The 20,070-nt window shown below is 42.6% G+C and overlaps 1 protein-coding gene across 11 annotated transcripts in view; it reads right to left on the minus strand.

Annotated features, from left to right (window-relative positions):
• The window catches only part of HFM1 (helicase for meiosis 1), a 155,894-nt gene that overhangs the window by 37,556 nt on the left and 98,268 nt on the right, over positions 1-20,070 (minus strand). For all 11 annotated transcript variants that reach the window (XM_075936496.1, XM_075936499.1, XM_075936502.1 and 8 more), the window contains 7 exons: positions 12,499-12,584; positions 9,532-9,615; positions 6,370-6,527; positions 5,073-5,176; positions 2,052-2,207; positions 1,606-1,701; positions 1,063-1,181 (listed from right to left, as the gene is read on the minus strand). In XM_075936496.1, the coding sequence (XP_075792611.1) occupies positions 1,063-1,181; positions 1,606-1,701; positions 2,052-2,207; positions 5,073-5,176; positions 6,370-6,527; positions 9,532-9,615; positions 12,499-12,584 (803 nt within the window). The remainder of the gene's footprint in view (positions 1-1,062; positions 1,182-1,605; positions 1,702-2,051; positions 2,208-5,072; positions 5,177-6,369; positions 6,528-9,531; positions 9,616-12,498; positions 12,585-20,070) is intronic.

The following is a 20,070-nucleotide window of genomic DNA, read 5'->3' on the forward strand; positions in this document are numbered from 1 at the left end:
CAAGTCCAGACTGGTGGTTATCTGATCTGTTAACTACATTTCTTTCTGTTATCTATGGGGCCAAATCATCCTCTACTGCATAAAATCCTAGAGGGAGGGGGAACATTGCAAAATTCAAATGCCATATTCTCCCTGTAGGGAAGAGGTGTATGCAGGCCCAACCAGGAACCGAAGTGCTCTCAGTCTTGAAACATTGTGTAGGCAGAGAGTCTAAAATTAATGCATTCTTAAAACTTGCACTGGCAGTATAATTATTTCAGGATTCCAACATTATTGTACTTATAATTTCAGATAGTACTTCCCTGGGTGGCTACAGTGTGGAGGCTTTCAGCTATGCTGTCTACTCAACACATCATATTTTCTTAAACATTTGGGCTACGTCTACATTGGCCCCTTTTCCAGAAGGGGCATGGTAATTTTTGAAATCGCAATAGGGAAATGCGCGGGGGATTTAAATATCCCCCGCGGCATTTAAATAAAAATGTCCGCCGCTTTTTTCCGGCTTTTAGAAAAGCCGGAAAAGAGCGTCTACACTGGCCCCGATCCTCCGGAAAAAAAGCCCTTTTCCGAAGGATCTTATTCCTTCTTTGAAGTAGGAATAAGATCCTCCGGAAAAGGGCTTTTTTTCCGGAGGATCGGGGCCAGTGTAGACGCTCTTTTCCGGCTTTTCTAAAAGCCGGAAAAAAGCGGCGGACATTTTTATTTAAATGCCGCGGGGGATATTTAAATCCCCCGCGCATTTCCCTATTGCGATTTCAAAAATTACCATGCCCCTTCCGGAAAAGGGGCCAATGTAGACGAGCCCATAGAGTCCAAATCAGGCTGTGTTCAGGGTGTCCACAGGCTCATGGGAAGCACAACACTTAGCAGCTACACGCTTCCAAGATTTCTGGTCCTTTCCTATCTTTTTTGTATTCCTTTGCTCACTTCCATATTTCACAGAAAATGCACATATTAGTCTCTGTGTATCTATATGTGATTGATATAATGCCGTGAACTTACAAATACATATATATTCAATAAATAATTATATTTTTTTCAGGAATGTGTGTTAAAACTAACCTTTAATCTTTTTACTGGGGGAACTGATGAAGTTGAGTTTCTGTTCCTTAAATCAGTTAGGTATGAAGAAAACTTTGAATCTCTCTTCAACTCAGATTTCTGTGAAACTCCAATTTTGCCTAAGATAAGGAATTGAAGATTCTTCAGATTAAATTTTAAGAGTAAAATACTGGACTATGTGAGTCAATGGGAATGTCAATGGAGCCAAGATTTTACATTAGGTATTTTACAAAAGACAATTTTTGATGCATTTGTTTTCATAAAAAATACGAACAATTTGATATTGCTATTAAATTATGTAAAAATTACTCGTATTCACTATAGAGTAATTATACTGAATTTATTTATTAATAATTTTTACTTTTTTAGATTGCATCATATTGACATGTTACGCATGATTCTCTTGCTCTGTGAGTCTGTACTCTTTTTACACCAATGTAACCATTAAATCAACAAAATTAATCGTAATTTACATTTGAGTAAATGAGGATATTATGTTCTTTGAATTAGATATTAGACATAATGAGATTTCCTGAAACTCACAGCAGTCATGTCCACATACATCTTTATTTTTACAGTGATGGCTGCATTCTCTGTTCCCAAGTTTCATGTAAGTGATCCCTCGATTACAGGTACCTCCTGAAGTAATAGAAGAAGAAGAAATCTGGAGGTTTTTTTATTTCACTGATATTGTTGAGGATTTCTCATGGAGAAGAAACAAAGCCATCCATGGCACTAGATTTTTGTTCACCCCCTAGAAATTTTGTGATTAAAAAGTCAGCTGCTACATGTTTACCAGAGTAACTTTCTCTCTGGGTTGCTATGACTGTTCATAGCAAAACAGTGTCTGTCCCCACTAAAGACTGTAAGCATCATTCTCAGCAGCCCTCTAAGCTCTGAAGTCATGAGGTACTAGAAGTCTAACTTCTCTCCCACATCAATTCCCTATGGAAACCTATTGCTCTATTCTGTTGAGTATAATTCGTTACCTGGAGCCTTTCTTGCTGCTGCTGCTGCTTTTGAAAAGGCATGATAAATGTCAGGTGAAGACTCAGCTTCTAATTTTCTTTGTAAAACCACTTCATTTCCAAACTTTTTTGGTCCTATGTAAAAGGCTGTATAGTTTTGCTGAATATCCACACCAACTTTTAGAAATGAAACACAAAAATGTTTATGTAAATTGAAAAATATATTCTTATATATTACCATTTACTGTACATCCAATTTTATAATGAGCAGTATGATACAGCATACAGGGCTATTAGAAGGCCACAAGTGGGACTGTGTCTTTGGAACTTTTGATCCAATTTTGCACAATTTTCCTTAGAACTGCACTGCATGCTGCTGTTGGAAAAAGGGTATGTCTACACTACAAAGTTAATTCGAACTAACAGCCTTTAGTTTGAATTAACTTTAATAGGCGCTACACAGGCAAATCGCTAGTTCAAACTTAATTCAAACTAGCGGAGCGCTTAATTCGAACTAGGTAAACCTCATTCTACGAGGACTAACGCCTAGTTCGAATTAAGTAGTTCAAATTAAGGGCTGTGTAGCCACTTAATTCGAACTAGTGGGAGGCTAGCCCTCCCCAGCTTGCCCTCGTGGCCACTCTGGGCACCACCAGGGAAACTTGTCTGCCTCCCTCCTGGCCCCGGGGCCCTTAAAGGGGCACGGTCTGGCTACGGTGCCTGTGCCAAGTGCAAGCCTGCCAGCACCCAGCCAGCAGTGCGGAGGTCATGCCAGGTGCCCTGCACCTGGCACAGCACGAGCCAGCCACCCGCTGCCACCCAGCCCTCCGCCTCTTCCCAGGACCAGGCTGGCAGCTCCCAGGAGCCTGCCCGGGGCCGCAAGAGGCGGGCGCCCGCCTGGTCCAGTGCGGACATCATGGACCTCATCGAGGTTTGTGGGGAAGCCTCCAATGTCCACAACCTCCGAACTAGGCACAGGAAAGTGGCCGTCTAGGGCAGGATAGCTGCCAGCCTGACCACCCAGGAGCAGGTTTGCATGAAAATCAAGGTGGTCGAGTGAGACCCCCGACCCTGAGCTTAGAACGTAAAAACATAAGAATGGCTGTACTGGGTCAGACCAAAGGTCCATCTAGCCCAGTAGCCTGTCTGCCGACAGCGGCCAACACTAGGTATCCTGGAAGGGATGGACTGAAGACAATGACCAAGCCATTTGTCTCATGCCATCCATCTCCAGCCTTCCACAAACAGAGGCCAGGAACACCATTTCTACCCCCTGGCTAATATCACTCCATGGACCCAACTGCCATGAATTTATCTAACTTCTCTTTAAACTCTGTTATAGTTCTAGCCTTCACAACTTCCTGCAGCAAGGAGTTCCACAGGTTGACCATTTGCTTTCTGAAGAAGAACTTTCTGTTATTAGTTTGAAGCCTGCTACCCATTCATTTCATTTGGTGTCCTCTAGTCCTTCTATTATGGGAACTAATGAAGAACTTTTCTTTATGCACCCTCTCCATACCACTCATACTTTTATAGACCTCTATCAGATCCCCCCTCAGTCTCCTCTTTTCTAAGCTGAAAAGTCCCAGTCTCTTTAGCCTCTCTTCATATGGGACCTGTTCCAAACCCCTGATCATTTTAGTTGCCCTTTTCTGAACCTTTTCCAAGGCTAAAATATATTTTCTGAGGTGAGGAGATCACATCTGTACACAGTACTGAAGATATGGCGTACCATAGTTTGATACTTCCCGTCCTCCTTCTTCCCCTGGCTTCTCCCTTCCAGCTCCCTCCTCCCAGGTTTCCTCCTCCCCTCTCCCACCCTCTCTCTTTCCCCCCCTCACCTCCTTTTCTCCCAGTCTCTCCGAGTTTTGTTCAATAAAGAGAGTTTCTATTTTTGAACACACGTGTCCTTTAGTTTGTACATCAGGAAGGGGGGCTAAGGAGGGGTAAGTGGAAGGAGGTGAGGAAGGAATGGGGCACGAGCCCCCAATGGGGAGGACTGGGGTGGCTCTGCGGGCTTGTTGGGGTGGAAGCTCTCCTGCAGCCCCCCGATTGATCCCCCCCCCCCCGGATGGCAGCCTGCAGCAAGTGCAGCCAGGCTGATGGCCAAGTGCTGTGATGTGCCGAGTGTGGGCATTCAGGGCACTCCAAGCCAGGACTGCTTTGCTGTCCCTCATAGAGTTAGACAAGCGAGCGGGGAACCCCTGAGAACTGTCTGTCCGGGGTGGGGGTCGGGTGCCTTTAAGCACAGCCCTCGGCTAAAGTGAGACAGCAGCTCCATGCTCTAAGTCCTAACCTGATGCCCTGCCAGCACTGCTTCCGGCCATCCTTAACCTCGGTTCAGGGTCCACTTAATGTGGACATGCTAGTTCAAATTAGCAAAATGCTAATTCGAACTAGTTTTTAGGTCTAGATGCACTAGTTCGAATTAGCTTAGTTCGAATTAACTAATTCGAATTAGTGCTGTAGTGTACACATACCCAATGTTAGTAGCATTATTTGCAGTTATACAAGAAGTACAACTAAGCACTGATATTACTTCTGATGTTAGATGCTATTAACATTTACAGCTTTGGACAAGAAAAAAATCTACACAAGGTTAAAGACAACAAAGGATTTGCCATTAAGAGAATCAATGTTAAGTCAGGTGAATCTGACAAGAAGCATAGATCAAGAATTGGTATATGGCTCAGAACTGATGGAGAGAAGATTGGAAAACTTTGGAGATGGATGCAGATGGGGATAAATATGGAGTCATCTTCTAAAGAGGTTTAGGAAGAAGGGCTCAGCTTAGCTCTTACGGGACAAGGAGAGGTGACTAATAGTGAATATGACACTTAAATCAAACTGCATTAGGAAAAAATCTCATAATTAATGCTTTTAGTGCAGTAGTAAGTCATATAATAAAACAATTAATAGAATATCATTTTAAAATTGATTGATGTTTATTAAATTTTTGCCTTCGCATAAAGGAAACTTGTTTCACTATTTATTCCACATATTAAGTATATTTTCAAGTGCTAATCATATCAATGAGCCTACCATATTCAGAGCTAATTAAATGTATACTAAGTTCCTCAGATTTAAGAGCTCTTTTCACTTCAATTTTTTTAGTCCAATTTCCATTCTTCAGTAAGACAGAATCCCTGCAACATATATACACAATGTACAGTAAGATAGTGATATACATTTTATTAAAATAAGTCACATTATTTGTGATGCTAATGGCATGGTAAATAGTAAGATAGTAGATCAGTTTTGATTCAGGGGATCTAATTGATGGGGGGAGTCTCTCAATAGGATGTGCTCTTGGGCCTGGTACCCCTAAGATAGCCAGGGTTCTGAAGATGAAATTCCAGTTTTGCAAGGTGCAAAAGAGCAAGCCTTCCTCTACATGAGGACTTGATCAGGACCTAGGTGCAGGTCATCTAGTTGGAGAAGATTCATTTTATTCTCTTTCCCATTCCTTTCAAGTACAGCTCATCCAACTGGAGAGAGAGTCTAATTCCTCCTTCCCTGCCTCCACCAGGTGAACCTGTGTGGGAAAGGTAAGTGTTGCCTGTGTAAATAATTTAGTACCTAAATTTCATGAGTAACAATTTAAAAAGTTTTCGTTCTATAATCATTGAATAATGTAAATGTTGTATATTTATATTGAAATCGGTTACATTTCACTTCAATATAATAAAAAAAACTGACAACTCAATTGCATAGATATGTAGAATGGAATGATATATGCAAGGGGACCTACTATACTGTCCTGCACCTTGTTTAGCCATTTACACCAGTGCAAAGCAACTGTAAAATGCGATGAAATCAGGAAGTACTTTATACAAATTTTGCACAAGGCACAAAGCAACAGAAAATTAGACCTAAGGAATCCATCCCGCAGTAGAACTTACACTAAAGTAAAAGAAGCAAAATGCAGCACTTTAAAGACTAACAAGATGGTTTATTAGATGATGAGCTTTCGTGGGCCAGACCCACTTCCTCAGATCAAATAGTGGAAGAAAATAGTCACAACCATATATACCATGGTACATATGGTATATATGGTTGTGACTATTATCTTCCACTATTTGATCTGAGGAAGTGGGTCTGGCCCACGAAAGCTCATCATCTAATAAACCATCTTGTTAGTCTTTAAAGTGCTACATTGTCCTGCATTTTGCTTCAGCTACCCCAGACTAACACGGCTACATTTCTATCACTAAAGTAAAAGAGATTTGGTTAGTCTCATTAATATAAGAAAGTGCTATGCCAGCTACATACTATTTGATTCTTCATGGAAATAAAACAAAATTGCATTCCTGAATATGATCAGACTGATCAGACTTACATAATTTTCTGTTTAAAAGCCACTTGATTATCAGCATCTCCTATAATTAAGGTTACATAGTGACAGTCTGGTGCAGTTCTCTTAATCTGAAGCTGTTTAAAGTTTGTTAATGTAATGGTCACTAAGATTTCGGCCACTGTATCACAGTATTTTGCAAGCTAGAAAAATAAATCATATATAATATTATATAACCAGTAAAAACACTTCAGAGAAAACCACACATTTTCATGAAATAGTACACCACATACAAACAGAGGCTCAATTTGGACAGATACAATTTCAGCAGAACAAACATTTGTTTTGCCTACATACTAGAAAGCGCTGTCGTCATGAGTTCATTGCTAAGATACTACATTTGAATAATTGTTCAAAAATGCTCTACACTTCTAGCCAAAGATGAATGGCACAACACAGAAAAACCCCTTCTGTTCACTGCCAAGAAGAAGAGAAATCTGACTAAGAGAGGTGCACACCAGTGAGTTCTAGCAGACCATCCAGTGGATGGTCTAAGCTGAGACCATCAACTTTCTCAAGACCCCTAAAAAAACTTCCTGTGATAATGACTTCACAGTCACAGCTGCCAGTGCAATCTAGGAGACTTCATTACCTCATGAACCTTATTTTTTATTAGACCTACTTCTGTTGGAGACAGAGACAAGCTTCCAAACTTATAGAGCTCTGCTTCAGATCTAGGAGAATAAGACACTCAAAAGCTAGTCTCTCTCACCAACAGAAGTTGGTCCAACAAAAGCTGGTCACCCATCTTGTTTTCCCAATATCCTGGGACTGCTATAATACTACATAGTTCAATGCAGCTCAGATTGATAATCTAACAGTCAAATCTTCTGTATCCCTTTACTAGAGGTAATTGCTGAATAATAATTATACCATTTAAAATGATTAATCAATAATTACTGGAAGTCAGAAATATGATCGTGAAATTATAAGAAATTAATTATACCCATAGTTTTGAAGAATCATTGTGGAAAACATGGGAAATAATTACTTTGGAGAAACTTATGGTAAAAACAAAGTGTATTTTATATTTTATTTTATTTAACATATTATATTTTTCATTAACAGTAGAATGCGATTTCAAATGCTGATTTGAGATGGTCTTAGTTTTTCCAGTTAACATTAGATATTATTGGTCCAATTTGTATTACATAAATTAAATGATAATCACAAGAAATGTAGGATGAAAAGTTAATACATTAAATATAAATCCTCTTGATTGTTGGCATAAACAAAAACGTATCAGACAAATAATTATCAAAATAAACAAGAACTAGATTCACAGGGAAGAGTACAGAATAAGACAAGAACAAAAATCCCCTTTCTCTCCTATTAATTAATATGTAAATATGTCTGGAGATGAAACAAATACTAAATCCTTCTTGCTCAGTGGTTTGAGCATTGGCCTGCTAAACCCAGAGTTGTGAGTTCAATCCTTGAGGGGGCCATTGAGGGATCTGGGGCAAATGTGTCAGGGATGGTACTTGGTCCTGCCATGAGGGCAGGGGACTGGACTTGATGACCTCTCAAGGTCCGTCCGTTCCAGTTCTATGAGATAGGTATATCTCCATATATTTTTTTACAGAAACAAACTTCAATAACAGAGGGAGAACTTTGTGCAGCATTAATCATTGTAAACTTTTTCTTCTGAAAAGGATTTTAGAATTACTAATACATTATTCAAACACTTTTGCTATTCCACAAAATGACACACTAAAGCCGAATTGATCATTATTACAATAAACGTAACACTTTACACATATATCAAGTTTTTCATCTTTAAAGTACAAACTGTAATTAATTGTCTTAACAATTCTATAACGCAATTAAGTGTTGTTATCCACACTTTGCAGATGAAAAAGTTGAGGCAGACTGGTTAGGTGACTCGCCCAATGCCACGGAAAGAGTATTAGAATTCATGATTTCTTGTCTTCCCCCCAAAGCACTAGATCATGCCTCATTTGATATGCATGGTATTAATTATTTGACTGTAATAAGCTATTGTTTCTGAATATTCCTGAATCTGACATCTAAAAACAGAAAAAAGCTCTTGATATCTTTTTGCTTCATGTTTGATATTTAAGATGGAAGAGAGCTGTCAGGTTTACATACTCAAAAGAGCTAGATCAATAGGTGAACTATCTCTTTTCACATTTTTTATTATAAAACGGTTGCTGACAATCAGAAGAAACAGGAAAAGAAAGATCAGGTATTCTGTCTAGAACGATGACAACTTACTTAAGAAGTCTTTGAATGAACTTGTGTTTCAGGAATGTTTGATTTCTTGACAATATTTCCTAGAATGTGGAGTGTGCCCGTACAGAGTAGGGATGTTAGATATTGGGTAATTCAATAACCACATGAAATCTTAGCGGTAACACGACTATTCAATAGTCCCCCAGGACAGGGCCAACAGCCAATGCGCTCCCTGTCCTTCTCCTAGGGAACCCCCTGCCACCTTGCACTATTTGCCTCTCTATCAGAGGCTGCAGCGCATTGTAACAGGGGGAGCCAGTTTAAAAACCAGGTCCCCATGCAGACTGGATGCTAGCGGCCCCATGCTGCTGCCTCTGATACAAACCCCCTGCGGACAGGGGCTGCTGCTGTGAAGCAATCTCTGCCCATGGCGGGCCCAGGCCTGCAGCGCACAGAGGCTGCTTCACAGTAGCCTCTCCTGACATCCTCCCCCCTGGCCATTGCCTCTTATAGAGGCAGCAGTGGGGGGGAAGGGAGGGTAGGCAGCACTGCAGAGCCAGTGCTGGGGGGAACCAGCTTTTAACCGACTGATACAATGGCAGCGGGGGGGGGAGGGAGGAAGGGGAGGGAAATGTGTTAGTCAAAAAGATTAACTGATAAGCCTAGGCTTATTGGTTAATCGTATTGTCGACTATACATTGACATCCCTAATACAGAAGTCATAAGAATAATCTTAGGAACACAGAATACGTATAATTTAAATCAACAGGACTTTAACAACACATGGCAAGACTGAAGGGATGCATGTCTAGATTCATATTCCTAATGGGGGACTTAAACATTTAATATGTAATATTTTATTTAAATGTTCTATTTTCATTATTCTAGCAGAATTCTAAAGCAAAACAATCATAAAAAGCATTATTCAGGAAAGCAAATGGAAGCATTTACCTGTTCAATAGCAAGTGCATATTTTGGCAGGTGTAGCACAGATTCTTTTATTTGGTTTCCAAAAGGCGGATGTCTATTTACAATCTGCAAATATTTTTTTATTTCTGATATATTACATTTCCCAGCAACAAAAGTAACTTTCAAATAAAGAAATATAACAACAATGCACAGGACCAACTACTGACAGTTGTTATTACCAACAACTACCCTTGATATAAAAAAAGTTGGAGGTTTCCATACAGTTTCAAGATTTGGCCCACAATTTGCAACTATTCTCCTTACTATTAAAATGTGATAATTATTTTCCATGGCTAGTATAATTTTATCTTTCCTCATTCTGATGAATATATAGTTATTACTTCACCAAATAGGAAATAATTGGCAAGAAAAAATATCAGTTGCTTACCACTATAAAATAACTGTTCAGCAACAAGCAGAATAGTCTCTCAGAGGATGACTCTCACTTCACTCATCATCCTCAATAGGCAAAGAACTTGGAACCTACTAAACTCCTTAGTCTCTGCCACACACAAAAACTGCTAAAAAAAGACTGTCCCCCTTATAAAATGGAACCGATCATTCTAGAGTAAATATGAATGTTATCTGATAAATTATGCTAATCAGAGTAAGAGCTATTCTTGAGAGAGCCAGGGATCAGCTGTGCTGAAGTTGCTCCTTTGAAACGCCACGTCAGTGTTTCAAACAGGCAGCACCGTGGAGCCTGGGGGTCTCTTTAGCTGACCCCGGGTCCTAGGGAAATTCCACATGGAACCCGGAGTCAGCCGGGGAGTCCCTAGCTAACCCTGGGCTTCACAGCACTGCCCCTTTGAAACGCTGTCTCCGCATTTCAAAGGGGCAGCCGTGGAGCCTGGGGTCAGCTGGGGAGTCCCCAGCTCATTCCGGGTTCCACTGAAATGCCACACGGAACCCAAGGTCAGCTGGGGAGTTTCCTGCTGATTCCGGGCTCCATGACTTTGAAATGTACATGCCCTAGTGCGGCTCTTGTACATTTCAAAGCAGGTACCTGCATGCAGCCCAGAGTCAGTGGGACTTCCCGTTGGCCCTACGCTGTACGTGGAGTTCCGCATTCCTTCTTTGAAATGTACAAGAGCCACAGTAGGGCGTGTACATTTCAAAGGAGGAATGGGGAAGTGCCTATCGACTACTCGACTAGTCAATTAACTGCAATTAAACATCCTTAACTGCTATCATTTACTCTGTTGGTTTCAGTGGCAGAGGTCTGTGCTGGCGATCTAGAGCAGTGATGGACATTAAGAACAGTGAGTGGGCCACAAGTGGCTCTCCATCTCAGTGGGCCATAGCAGCCTGCAGCACTGGGATTCCACCTTTGGTCCTGCAGGATGCCCAGCACTAATCTAGAGGTTCTAATCCTTTTGACAAACCACTTGGATATCAATAATGAAGACACATAATAGTATTTTTTTTTCAATTTTCTTTTTTAAAAATCTGGAAAATACAAGACAAATAAGTTGCAAAGTCAAGAACACAGAAAGTTAGCTTCTGAAGTCTTAATTAGGTACGCTTGGGCATATGGTTTTTGTCTCTAATTATATGACCAGATATTTTTCCTAGAGACACCTGCCTAATTTAGTGCACAAGATGAGCTTTCTCTAGGAATAAATCAGGGCTGTGTACTGGGGGATACTGTCCAGGACCGTGGCTTCATATGTTTCAGAAATTGGAAAGTGTGTAGTGACTGAATAAAGAGAAATGATAGTCTCACAGTCAAGGCACCTGACTGCTGCATGGAAAACTAGTTCTATTTCTGCCTCTGCCATGGAGTTCCTATCTTATACTAGAGAAGTCACTTAACTTTCACAGATGGTCATTAATTGATTGCTACTTATTTTCTGGGTGCCCAATTTGAGTCCATGAAGTCTGATATGTATAAGTACATCTAACTGTTATTCATTAAGTGATTACCATCTATCCAGTGCACAGGATGAGGCAGGGATTCTGCTAAGAAAGTAATTTGTGATTATATAATTAAATATTATATCATAACACATACAGAAAAAAGAGCCAAATTAAGGTTTCGCAGACAATCTTAATTCAGAAATTTTCTAAATTAAGTGCTTAAATTTGGAGTGCTTGATTTTGCCACTTTACTGTTATTTTAACGTGATATAATAAGAGAGAAATTTAAAACCAAGGACAAGGAACAAAGTAAGGCCATCAGAGTCATTAAAAAAACCCAAATATAAGATTCTTATCTGCCTCCCTCAAATGGTAACCTTAATAGTAACCTAATCAAAAAGCCAAAAATGTCCAATGCTTCTCTCCAAACAAATCTCAAAAACTCCCTCTAGCACATATATCATTGTCCTAAACTTTTATTAAATGATGATACACTTCATAGGAATGGTGGAGAAGGCAAACTAAGACCTAACACATTCCTGAATGGAAAACAAGTGTCTTAATGAATTCCACATAATTTAGAGATCTGAAAAAGCTCTGTACGCACTGTAGGGAAAATATGCTATCACACTTAAGAAGTAAAAATGAAAAAGAATTTGTGCATCAGGAGCATGACAAAATTTAATCCCATATATTTCTTCACTGATGTTCAATGGAAGTTTTACTATGGATTTCAATAGGGTTAAGATTTCATACTACAACTTTCCACTACTAAAAGGATAAAATTCCTGAATTTGAGCTATTATTTTTTTAGTTAGAAAAAAGTTCTAGAGTAAATTTCACTTCCCCCATATAGTAATACAAAAATGTCACTAAAATTGATATGTAATTTATAACTTAAACAGAACATCAAAATAATAAATCAACTTCAGGGAAAAAATCAATACCTTTGTCAGAAAATTAAATATTTCCTTAATCTAGTGTGTTACTGAACTAGAATAAATCACTTTAAACATGGGAGTCCATAACTCATTATCTATTAAACATTAGCATTTTCCATATATAAATATGTATATAAATTTTAAATACCAATTCAAGTTCCCTTGCATTTGCATCTTCAATTTTTTTAAATGATGTCAGACCTGCATTTACCATTGCATTTGATAATGTTACTCCTGTAAAATTTAAAAATAAATGTTAAAATATTTTCTATTGCAACTTTTAATTCCAAATTATTACTTTTAACAATTGCCTTTGGCAAGTAAATGTAAAGCATAAGTAATTTAAACGAGACATCTTTTTCTAGCATGTTTTCAGTATGTTGTCAATGTTTTCAATAACAGTCCATTTTACAATAAAACTCCATTGGTCCGGCATCTGATGGTCCAGACCATTGGAGCTGCTCTGCTCCTGGCTTCCCCAATTCAGCCGCTGCTGAAACTGACCAGCAGCTGAATCGGGGAAGCCGGGGGCAGAGCAGCTGGAGTGCTGCCGGTAGGTCCCGTAGCACTGCCCCTTGGTGCTGCGGGACCAACCCGGCAGCACCCCAGCTGTCTCCAATTAAGCCGCTGCTGAAACTGACCAGCAGCTGACTCCAGGAAGCCCGAGGCAGAGCTGCTCTGCCCCAGGTTTCCTGGAGTCAGCCGCTAGTCTGTTTCAGTGGCGGCTGACTTGGGGATGCCTGGGGCAGAGCAGCTGGGGTGTTGCCACGTTGGCCCAGTAGTGCTGAGGGTCCAGAGGGTCCAGCTGCTCTGCCCCAGGCATCCCCAAGAGCAACTGAGGTGCTGCCAGGTTGATCTCTCAGTGCTAAGGGGCGGCGCTACCGGACCAACCTGGCAGCACCCCAGCTGCTCTGCTGCAGGCGTCCCAATTCAGCTGCTGCTGAAACTGACCAGCAGCAGCTGAATCGGGGACGCCTGGGGCAGAGCCGGACTATCGAAAGGGGGGGCTATGAGGGGTCTGGGGTGGCCCCCCTTCCGACAGTCCGGCATATCTGATAATCCAGCACCTAAAGGTCCTAATGGTGCCGGAATATCGGAAGTTTACTGTATTTCTCTTTTTGTGGTCAGATATTTGAATACTGTTTAGCTAAATGTATACAACAGTATAAACAAAATATAAAAGGAATACAATTAAGTATAAAACATTTGAGAATGACAGTTTCTTTATTAAGTTATGGAATGAAAGAAAGGCAGATCAACGACCAATTCCTATAGGTTTTACTCAGGAAAAACTCCAACAGACAGCAAATAAATAATATGGATACACAAATGATTAAACAGCATGGTACTGAAATAAAACAAGTTTCCATGCAAGAGAGTCCTGTTGACTACCCAGAGGACCCTTTAAGCATATGCCAGAAATCCCTGTGAAGTCTCTATTTTTTTGAGCAAGATGTAACTAAAATTCACTCTAGGAAGAACCACTTGTCTCCAAAATCTTCTGGGAAAATATACAGTTCTAGAACAGATTTAACAAAACACCTGATTAAAGTCAGGAAAGAACAGGCAGTCTCTGTAATGTAGTGGACTAACAGATAAACTAGCAGAGATTTCTGCAAAAACATGCCTCTTCAAGTATTCCCAATTCCTCAGCCTCGCTTTGTGGGGTTTGTGAGTCAAGACTTAAATTACAAATCAGCAGATTCCTCCTTGGAACTATGACTCACTGGAATGAATACAAATAACCTGAAACTGGAGAAATTCACTTGTAAGAAATGGAGGTTACTTAATGTAACTGGAAGTTATTTGAAATGTACAGTCCTATCTCTAGTCAACATATGGTAACACATACTACATTCCATATGTCCAAGTGCACTCTCCGTTGGCCCACATATGTACAGTATGTCTCTTCATTCTCCTAAGCAAGAATAAGAGAGGCAGTGCAGCTCACTGCTTCTTCTGTTCCCCGTCTTACTACAAATCTAACAAGATCCAAGGCAGCAGGGGTAGAGGGTAGGGCATTACAGATCAGGAACATGTATCTCAAAGAAATTCCAGTTACAGTATGCAGCCTCCATTTCTTCTTCAAACACCAGTCCTATGTGTATTACAGATTTGGATGATTATCAAGCTGTGTTCAGGCTGATGACCAGTATGAGGAAGCAGGCAGCAAAGACAGGTACAGTACTCTAGATCCCATTGCTAACGATATGTCTACACTGCAATTCCGAAAAAAACTCTAGTTATGTCCACACTGAAATTGCGTTCTTTCAAAATAAATCGAAAGAACAGAGGGTTTTTTTTTGATACTGATAAATCTCTTTCTACATGGAAGAAGCCTTTTCCTGAAATAGCTCTTTCAAAAAAAGGCATGTGTGGACAGGGAAGAGAGAGTTATTTCAAAAGAAGAGGAAAGAGGAAAAAGCAGAAGTGCCCTGGTGGCCACTCGGTCCATAGCAATCACAGCTTAAGTGCGAGATAGTGTCCATTCAGTGTGGACGCTATCTTTTGAAAAAACAGATCGCTTTTTTGATGCACTTTTGCTCTGTAGACACTCTCTTTTGGAAAAAGTTTTTCTGGAAGATCTCTTTCGGAAAAGCTTCTTCCGAAAGAAGCCTGCAGTCTATACAAACCCTGAATCTGCAGCAGAGGCTTGGATTAGTGCAAAATGCCAAACAGATGTGCAGTCTAGTCCAGAAGCCAGAGATGAACTTGGGTTCACATATCAGGGTGGTTAGTCATTGAACAGGGGTCAGAGAAATCTCTGGAGTGGGATTCAATGAGCAAGAGTTGGAATCAAAGTCTGACCAGAATCGGACAACACAGGTAGTATAAGACTGGAATCAGGAGGTAGGAATCACGTCACAATAAGCCTGGAGTCAGAAGTTGGATATTAGAGGTAATGCCAGGCTAGAGTCAGGGTCAGGATGGGATCAGAGACCAAATATCATGGTTTCCTCAAAAGGAAATTGTGCTTTACTAAACTACTAGAGTTCTTTGAGGGAATCAACAAGCATATGGACAAGCATATGGGAATCCAGTGGATACAGTGTACTTAGATTTCCAGAAAGCCTTTGACAAGGTCCCTCACCAAAGGCTCTTAAGTAAGGTGTCATGGGATAAGAGTGACAGTCCTCTCGTGAACTGATAATTGGTTAACAGACAGGAAACAAAGGGTAGGAATAAATGGTCAGTTTTCAGAACGGAGAGAGGAAAAGAGAAGTTACTCTCCCTGTGCAGTAATGATTGTTCTTTGAGATGTGTGTCCCTGTGGGTGCTCCACTGCTGGTGTTGGGCTTGTACCGGCACCATGGATCAGAGACTTTCAGAGCAATGCTCAGGCAGGCTACGCATGTGCGAGTGGAGAGCAGTCCTCCTGCCTTTGAAGTAGCACATGCAGCCTGCTTCTCCTCTGTTTCTTCTTTGACGCCCTCATGGGCTGCTATTATTACCCAAATAAGTGGGGAGGAGGCCAGGTCATGGAGCACTCACAGGGACACACATCTCTAAGAACAATCGTTACTGCACAGGGTAAGTAACTCTTTCTTCTTTCAGTGATGTCCCCAGGAGTGCTCCACTGTTGGTGACTGCATAGCAGTGCCCATTTGAATGGATGGTGGGCTTCGGTTAATTGCTACAAATCTTAGAACTGCAGTGGCTACTGCAGTATCTGTTGTGGAAGACGGTGGAATAGTGTAATGCTTTATGAAGGTGTGACTCGACGACCATGTGGCTGCTCTGCATATTTCCTGGAGTGAGACTCCCTTGAGAAAAGCAGCTGATGTCACCATTTCTCTGGTAGAATGGGCCTTTGGAATCGTTGGTAATGCCCTATTCTGGAGCAAGTAGCAGGTAATAATGCACGATGTTATCAGCTTTGATATGCACTGAGAAGACAATGGTTTTCCCTTGAAAGTTTCATCTAGGGCAGTGTTTCCCAATTGGTGCTCCGCAGAACCCTGGGGTTCCACGGAGCAAAACGAGGGGTTCCGCGAGGAGCCGGCGCTCCCCCGCCCCGTCTGAAAAAGAGAGAGAGAGAGACGGCTAGCCAGCAGAGGCATGGGTGGTGAGTTGTGTGGGTTTGTGGTGCCCATGCTCCTGCAATATTTGGAGCTGGAGCTCGAGCGGGTCCTCCCACCCTGGCCCCAGAGTGTCTCTCCCCCGTCCCCGTCCCTGCCGTGCGCAACCTTCTCTAGGCTCCCCTTCCCTGGCTGCTGCTGCCCTGTGCAGCATGCTCAAACCAGTGGGTGGAGAGACGCCCAGACGTGACGTAACGTCATAGCCCGGAATTTTAAACTTGCTGGGCGCTGTGATGCGCCGCATGGCTGAGTTGCGGGTTCGGAGTCTGGGGACAAAGCACAGACTCCGGCCCCACAAAGTGGAAGGCAGAAGGTACGGTAGAGGGAGAGGGAGAGGGAGAGGGAGGGAAGGGGCTTGTGCAGAAGGAAAGGGGAAGGGCTGGGAGAGGCAGGTGCTTGTGCGGAGGCGAAGGGGAAGGCACGAAAGGGACAGGGTGGAGGAAAGACAAATGGCAGGGGGCCAAGCGCAGACAATGAGGAAAAGGGCAGGAGGGGAGAGGTGTCAGTGGGAGGGGAACAGGGTGATGCTGGGAGGGGAGAGGATAAGGGCATTGGGGGCTAGAGGGGTGAGGGGAGGTGCTGGGAGAAGGCTTGAAAGAAGGGGTGGGAATGAGGAAGGCTGGGATGGAGCAAGTCAAGTGTGAGGGCACAGGGGCATGAGGGCAGAGAATGGTGAGGGGGTGGGCATCAGGGAAAAAGAGGGCAAAGGGGGCAGGGGAAGTGAGGGAAGGGGGAGGCACCAGGAGGGTGCAGGGGTAAGAGAAGGTGCAGGTGCCAGGGGATTCTGGGGGTGAAGCAGAAGGGCAGACACCTGCAGTGGAGGGACCACCATCAGAGAAGAGATGCAGGGCAGGTTTGTAAAGGGAGGTGTTAAAAGAGGGGATGAGGAGGGGTAGCTCACATGATCAGAGTGGGGCTACTGGAGAAGTGGGCAAAGGGAGGAGAGAAGGGCTGGTGGATGGGGGCAGGTTGCAGGAGGGCTGAGGACAGTGAAGAGCAGGAGTCAGGACAGCAGAGGAGGATGAGGAGGAGGGGGGGGCAGCAGGCACCAGGAGAGCTGACATGGCTGCAGAGGGAAAAGGTAGAGGTTTAAAAATATTTATTAATAACTTGGGTGGCACATCCAAACAAGCCACATGAACTCAATACTGGTGCACAACACAAAATTCATTTTCCTCATGTGAGGAAACTCTTAGGCTCTCTCTACACTGGTTGTTTCTTTGTATTGGGTTTTTTTTGGACCTTTGATTAGCAGCATCAACCACTAAAGGGTTGGGTTGAGGGTGTAGATAAAGTCTGTGCCTTTAGATCGAACAAAATACTTCCTATCAGCCCTTTTATTATTTGGGGCGTGTGGCTGGTGTTTGCCGTACTTCATCAGCTACCTCAAGGATTGCTTTGTCTAGAGGCAGGGCAATTTGGGATTTTGCAGAGGGCTGTAAGTTCTTATGAGTTTGTGATGTTTCTCCAGAGCCTCTGATAATACTACCTCCTGACTGATAGCCAACCTTTTAAATAAGTCCTGGAATTGATTAAGGTCATCAGTCGGTGTTGGGTCATTTGGGATAATCACTTCATCAGGAGTGAAGGAGGAATTATCATTGGGTGCTACGTCAGATCGCTGGACAGTTGGGTCGTCCTCGATCTGCATTTCCTCTAGATCTGTGCCTTCAGATAGGGAATGCAATGGATGTGAGTATACAGAGGGCACTGACCTTTGTGTGGGTGTAAGAGCCACAGTGGAGGTGTGTCGGGGTGCCCAATAATGACAGGGGGACAATTGGCTGTGATGAGTGTCATAGTACTACCAATCAGTGTGCCACGGAGGATATTAATAATGTAGTGGTTTGCAAGACACAGAAGATGTGTGTTCCCTATCTGGGCAGGAGTGTTGGGAGAACAATCTTCCTGTATTCCCATGGTAGGCACTGAATTGTGATAAGGCCAGTGAGCATGGTGAGCCCCTTATTGGTAATGGGGAGTGCTAACAGTGTCATGCCACAGACTCAACAAGGGACACGATCCTAATCCTCCTGTCACGTCTTGGTGATGCTTATGTTTTCTGACCTGGGAAACGTCAGTGAGATCAAGACTTATGTCCCGTTGCTGTGCTAGTCGGCTCCTCTGGTGGTGGCATAGGTGCAGTCATGACTCCAGGGGATCTGGGGTTAGTGTGGGATACTGGAGGGCAGCTGGAGCCAGCCCTGTCCATTCTCGGTGCCCTAGGTGAAGGTTGTGCCATGGGTTCACACTGTGCCAGGGATGAGAAGCATCTCATGAGAGGGATCTCTGAAGAGGGACCGAATGGGGGAAGCAATGTAAAAGGGATGGCATATCCTATGTGGATGATCTCTAAGACGCACTGATCTGATGTTATGACATCCCATTGGTGGTAAAAGGGACAGACTCTCTTGGTAAAGAGATGGTACTTCTTTGTTGGCAAAGGTTGAAGTGAGAGGTTGGGCAGGCCCTCAACCAAATCTTCAAACCTGCTGCTTTGTTGCCTGGGGACCAGAATAGCGAGTTGGAGGTGGGCGCCTCCTCTGAGAGCATTGTCTAGGGCAACCGTAGACATAATATTGCTTTTGCTGAACGCGGTTATAGTAGCTGTCTCTATTTTTGTTGTATGGGGTGTAATGTCTTCAACAACACGGCAGAGTATACATGCCAAGTATACGAAGGGTCATGCAGAAATACTTCCTACTATGTAGGATCTCATCCGTAGTAGCCAGAAAAAGCTTGCGCTTATCAAACGGAAGGTTTTCTACCCTGGATTGGAATTCTTTGGGTACCCCAGCTGAAAAAAGCCAAGAGGCTCTTCTCATCACCATGGCTGTGGCAACTGCCCTGGTAGCTGTGTCAGATACATCTATTGAGGAAAGGAGTGTTGTACGAGCAACAGTGTGACCTTCATTTATGACTGATTTGAGTACAGGTCTTTGGATTCTGGTAGGTATTCCATCAACTCGGCCAGTTTGGAATAGTTATCAAAGTCATGGTTTGCCAGCAAAGTTGGCAATTCTTAATTGAAGAGTAGCCAAGGAATAGACATTTTCCCCAAATATGTCTAGTTTCTTGTGTTCCTTGTCACTGGATGCTGATCTGGCCCAAAAGGCCTTTGCAAATTGGTTAGGAGCATCCACAATGAGAGAATTTTGTTGTGGATGCGAGAAAAGAAAGTCTAGATCTTTTTGGTGGTACAAAGTACTTCCTGTCAGATCTCTTGCACACTGGCCAAAATGAGGCGGAGGTCTGCTAGATTTCGTCGGAAACCTCCATTATTGCCTCGTTGATAAGGAGCGTGATTCTTCCCTGTGAAGAGGGGTGGATTTTTTGAGAAGTCAATGCTGTTTCTCCCCTACTTCCTAGAGCTGATGTCACCACCCTCTTAAACAGCTCCTGGAATGGTTTCAGGTCGTCTGATGGGTGAGTATCATCCGGTATTACTGCCTCTTCAAGATATGAAGAAGTGTTATCAGGAGGCAATTCTATGTGCCATGTTTCAGTATATCCATCAGAAAGTTGCCCCTCCTCATCATCAGTCTGCAGTGGTTGGCACCGTGTGAGATGGGGAGGTCAGAGGACATCACCCAAAGAACTGATTGTCTTTGCATTTGTCCTTATTAAACTTCATTCTATTT

This window comes from Pelodiscus sinensis, chromosome 9 (genome assembly GCF_049634645.1).
Source record: "Pelodiscus sinensis isolate JC-2024 chromosome 9, ASM4963464v1, whole genome shotgun sequence".
Classification (NCBI taxonomy): Eukaryota; Metazoa; Chordata; order Testudines; family Trionychidae; genus Pelodiscus; species Pelodiscus sinensis.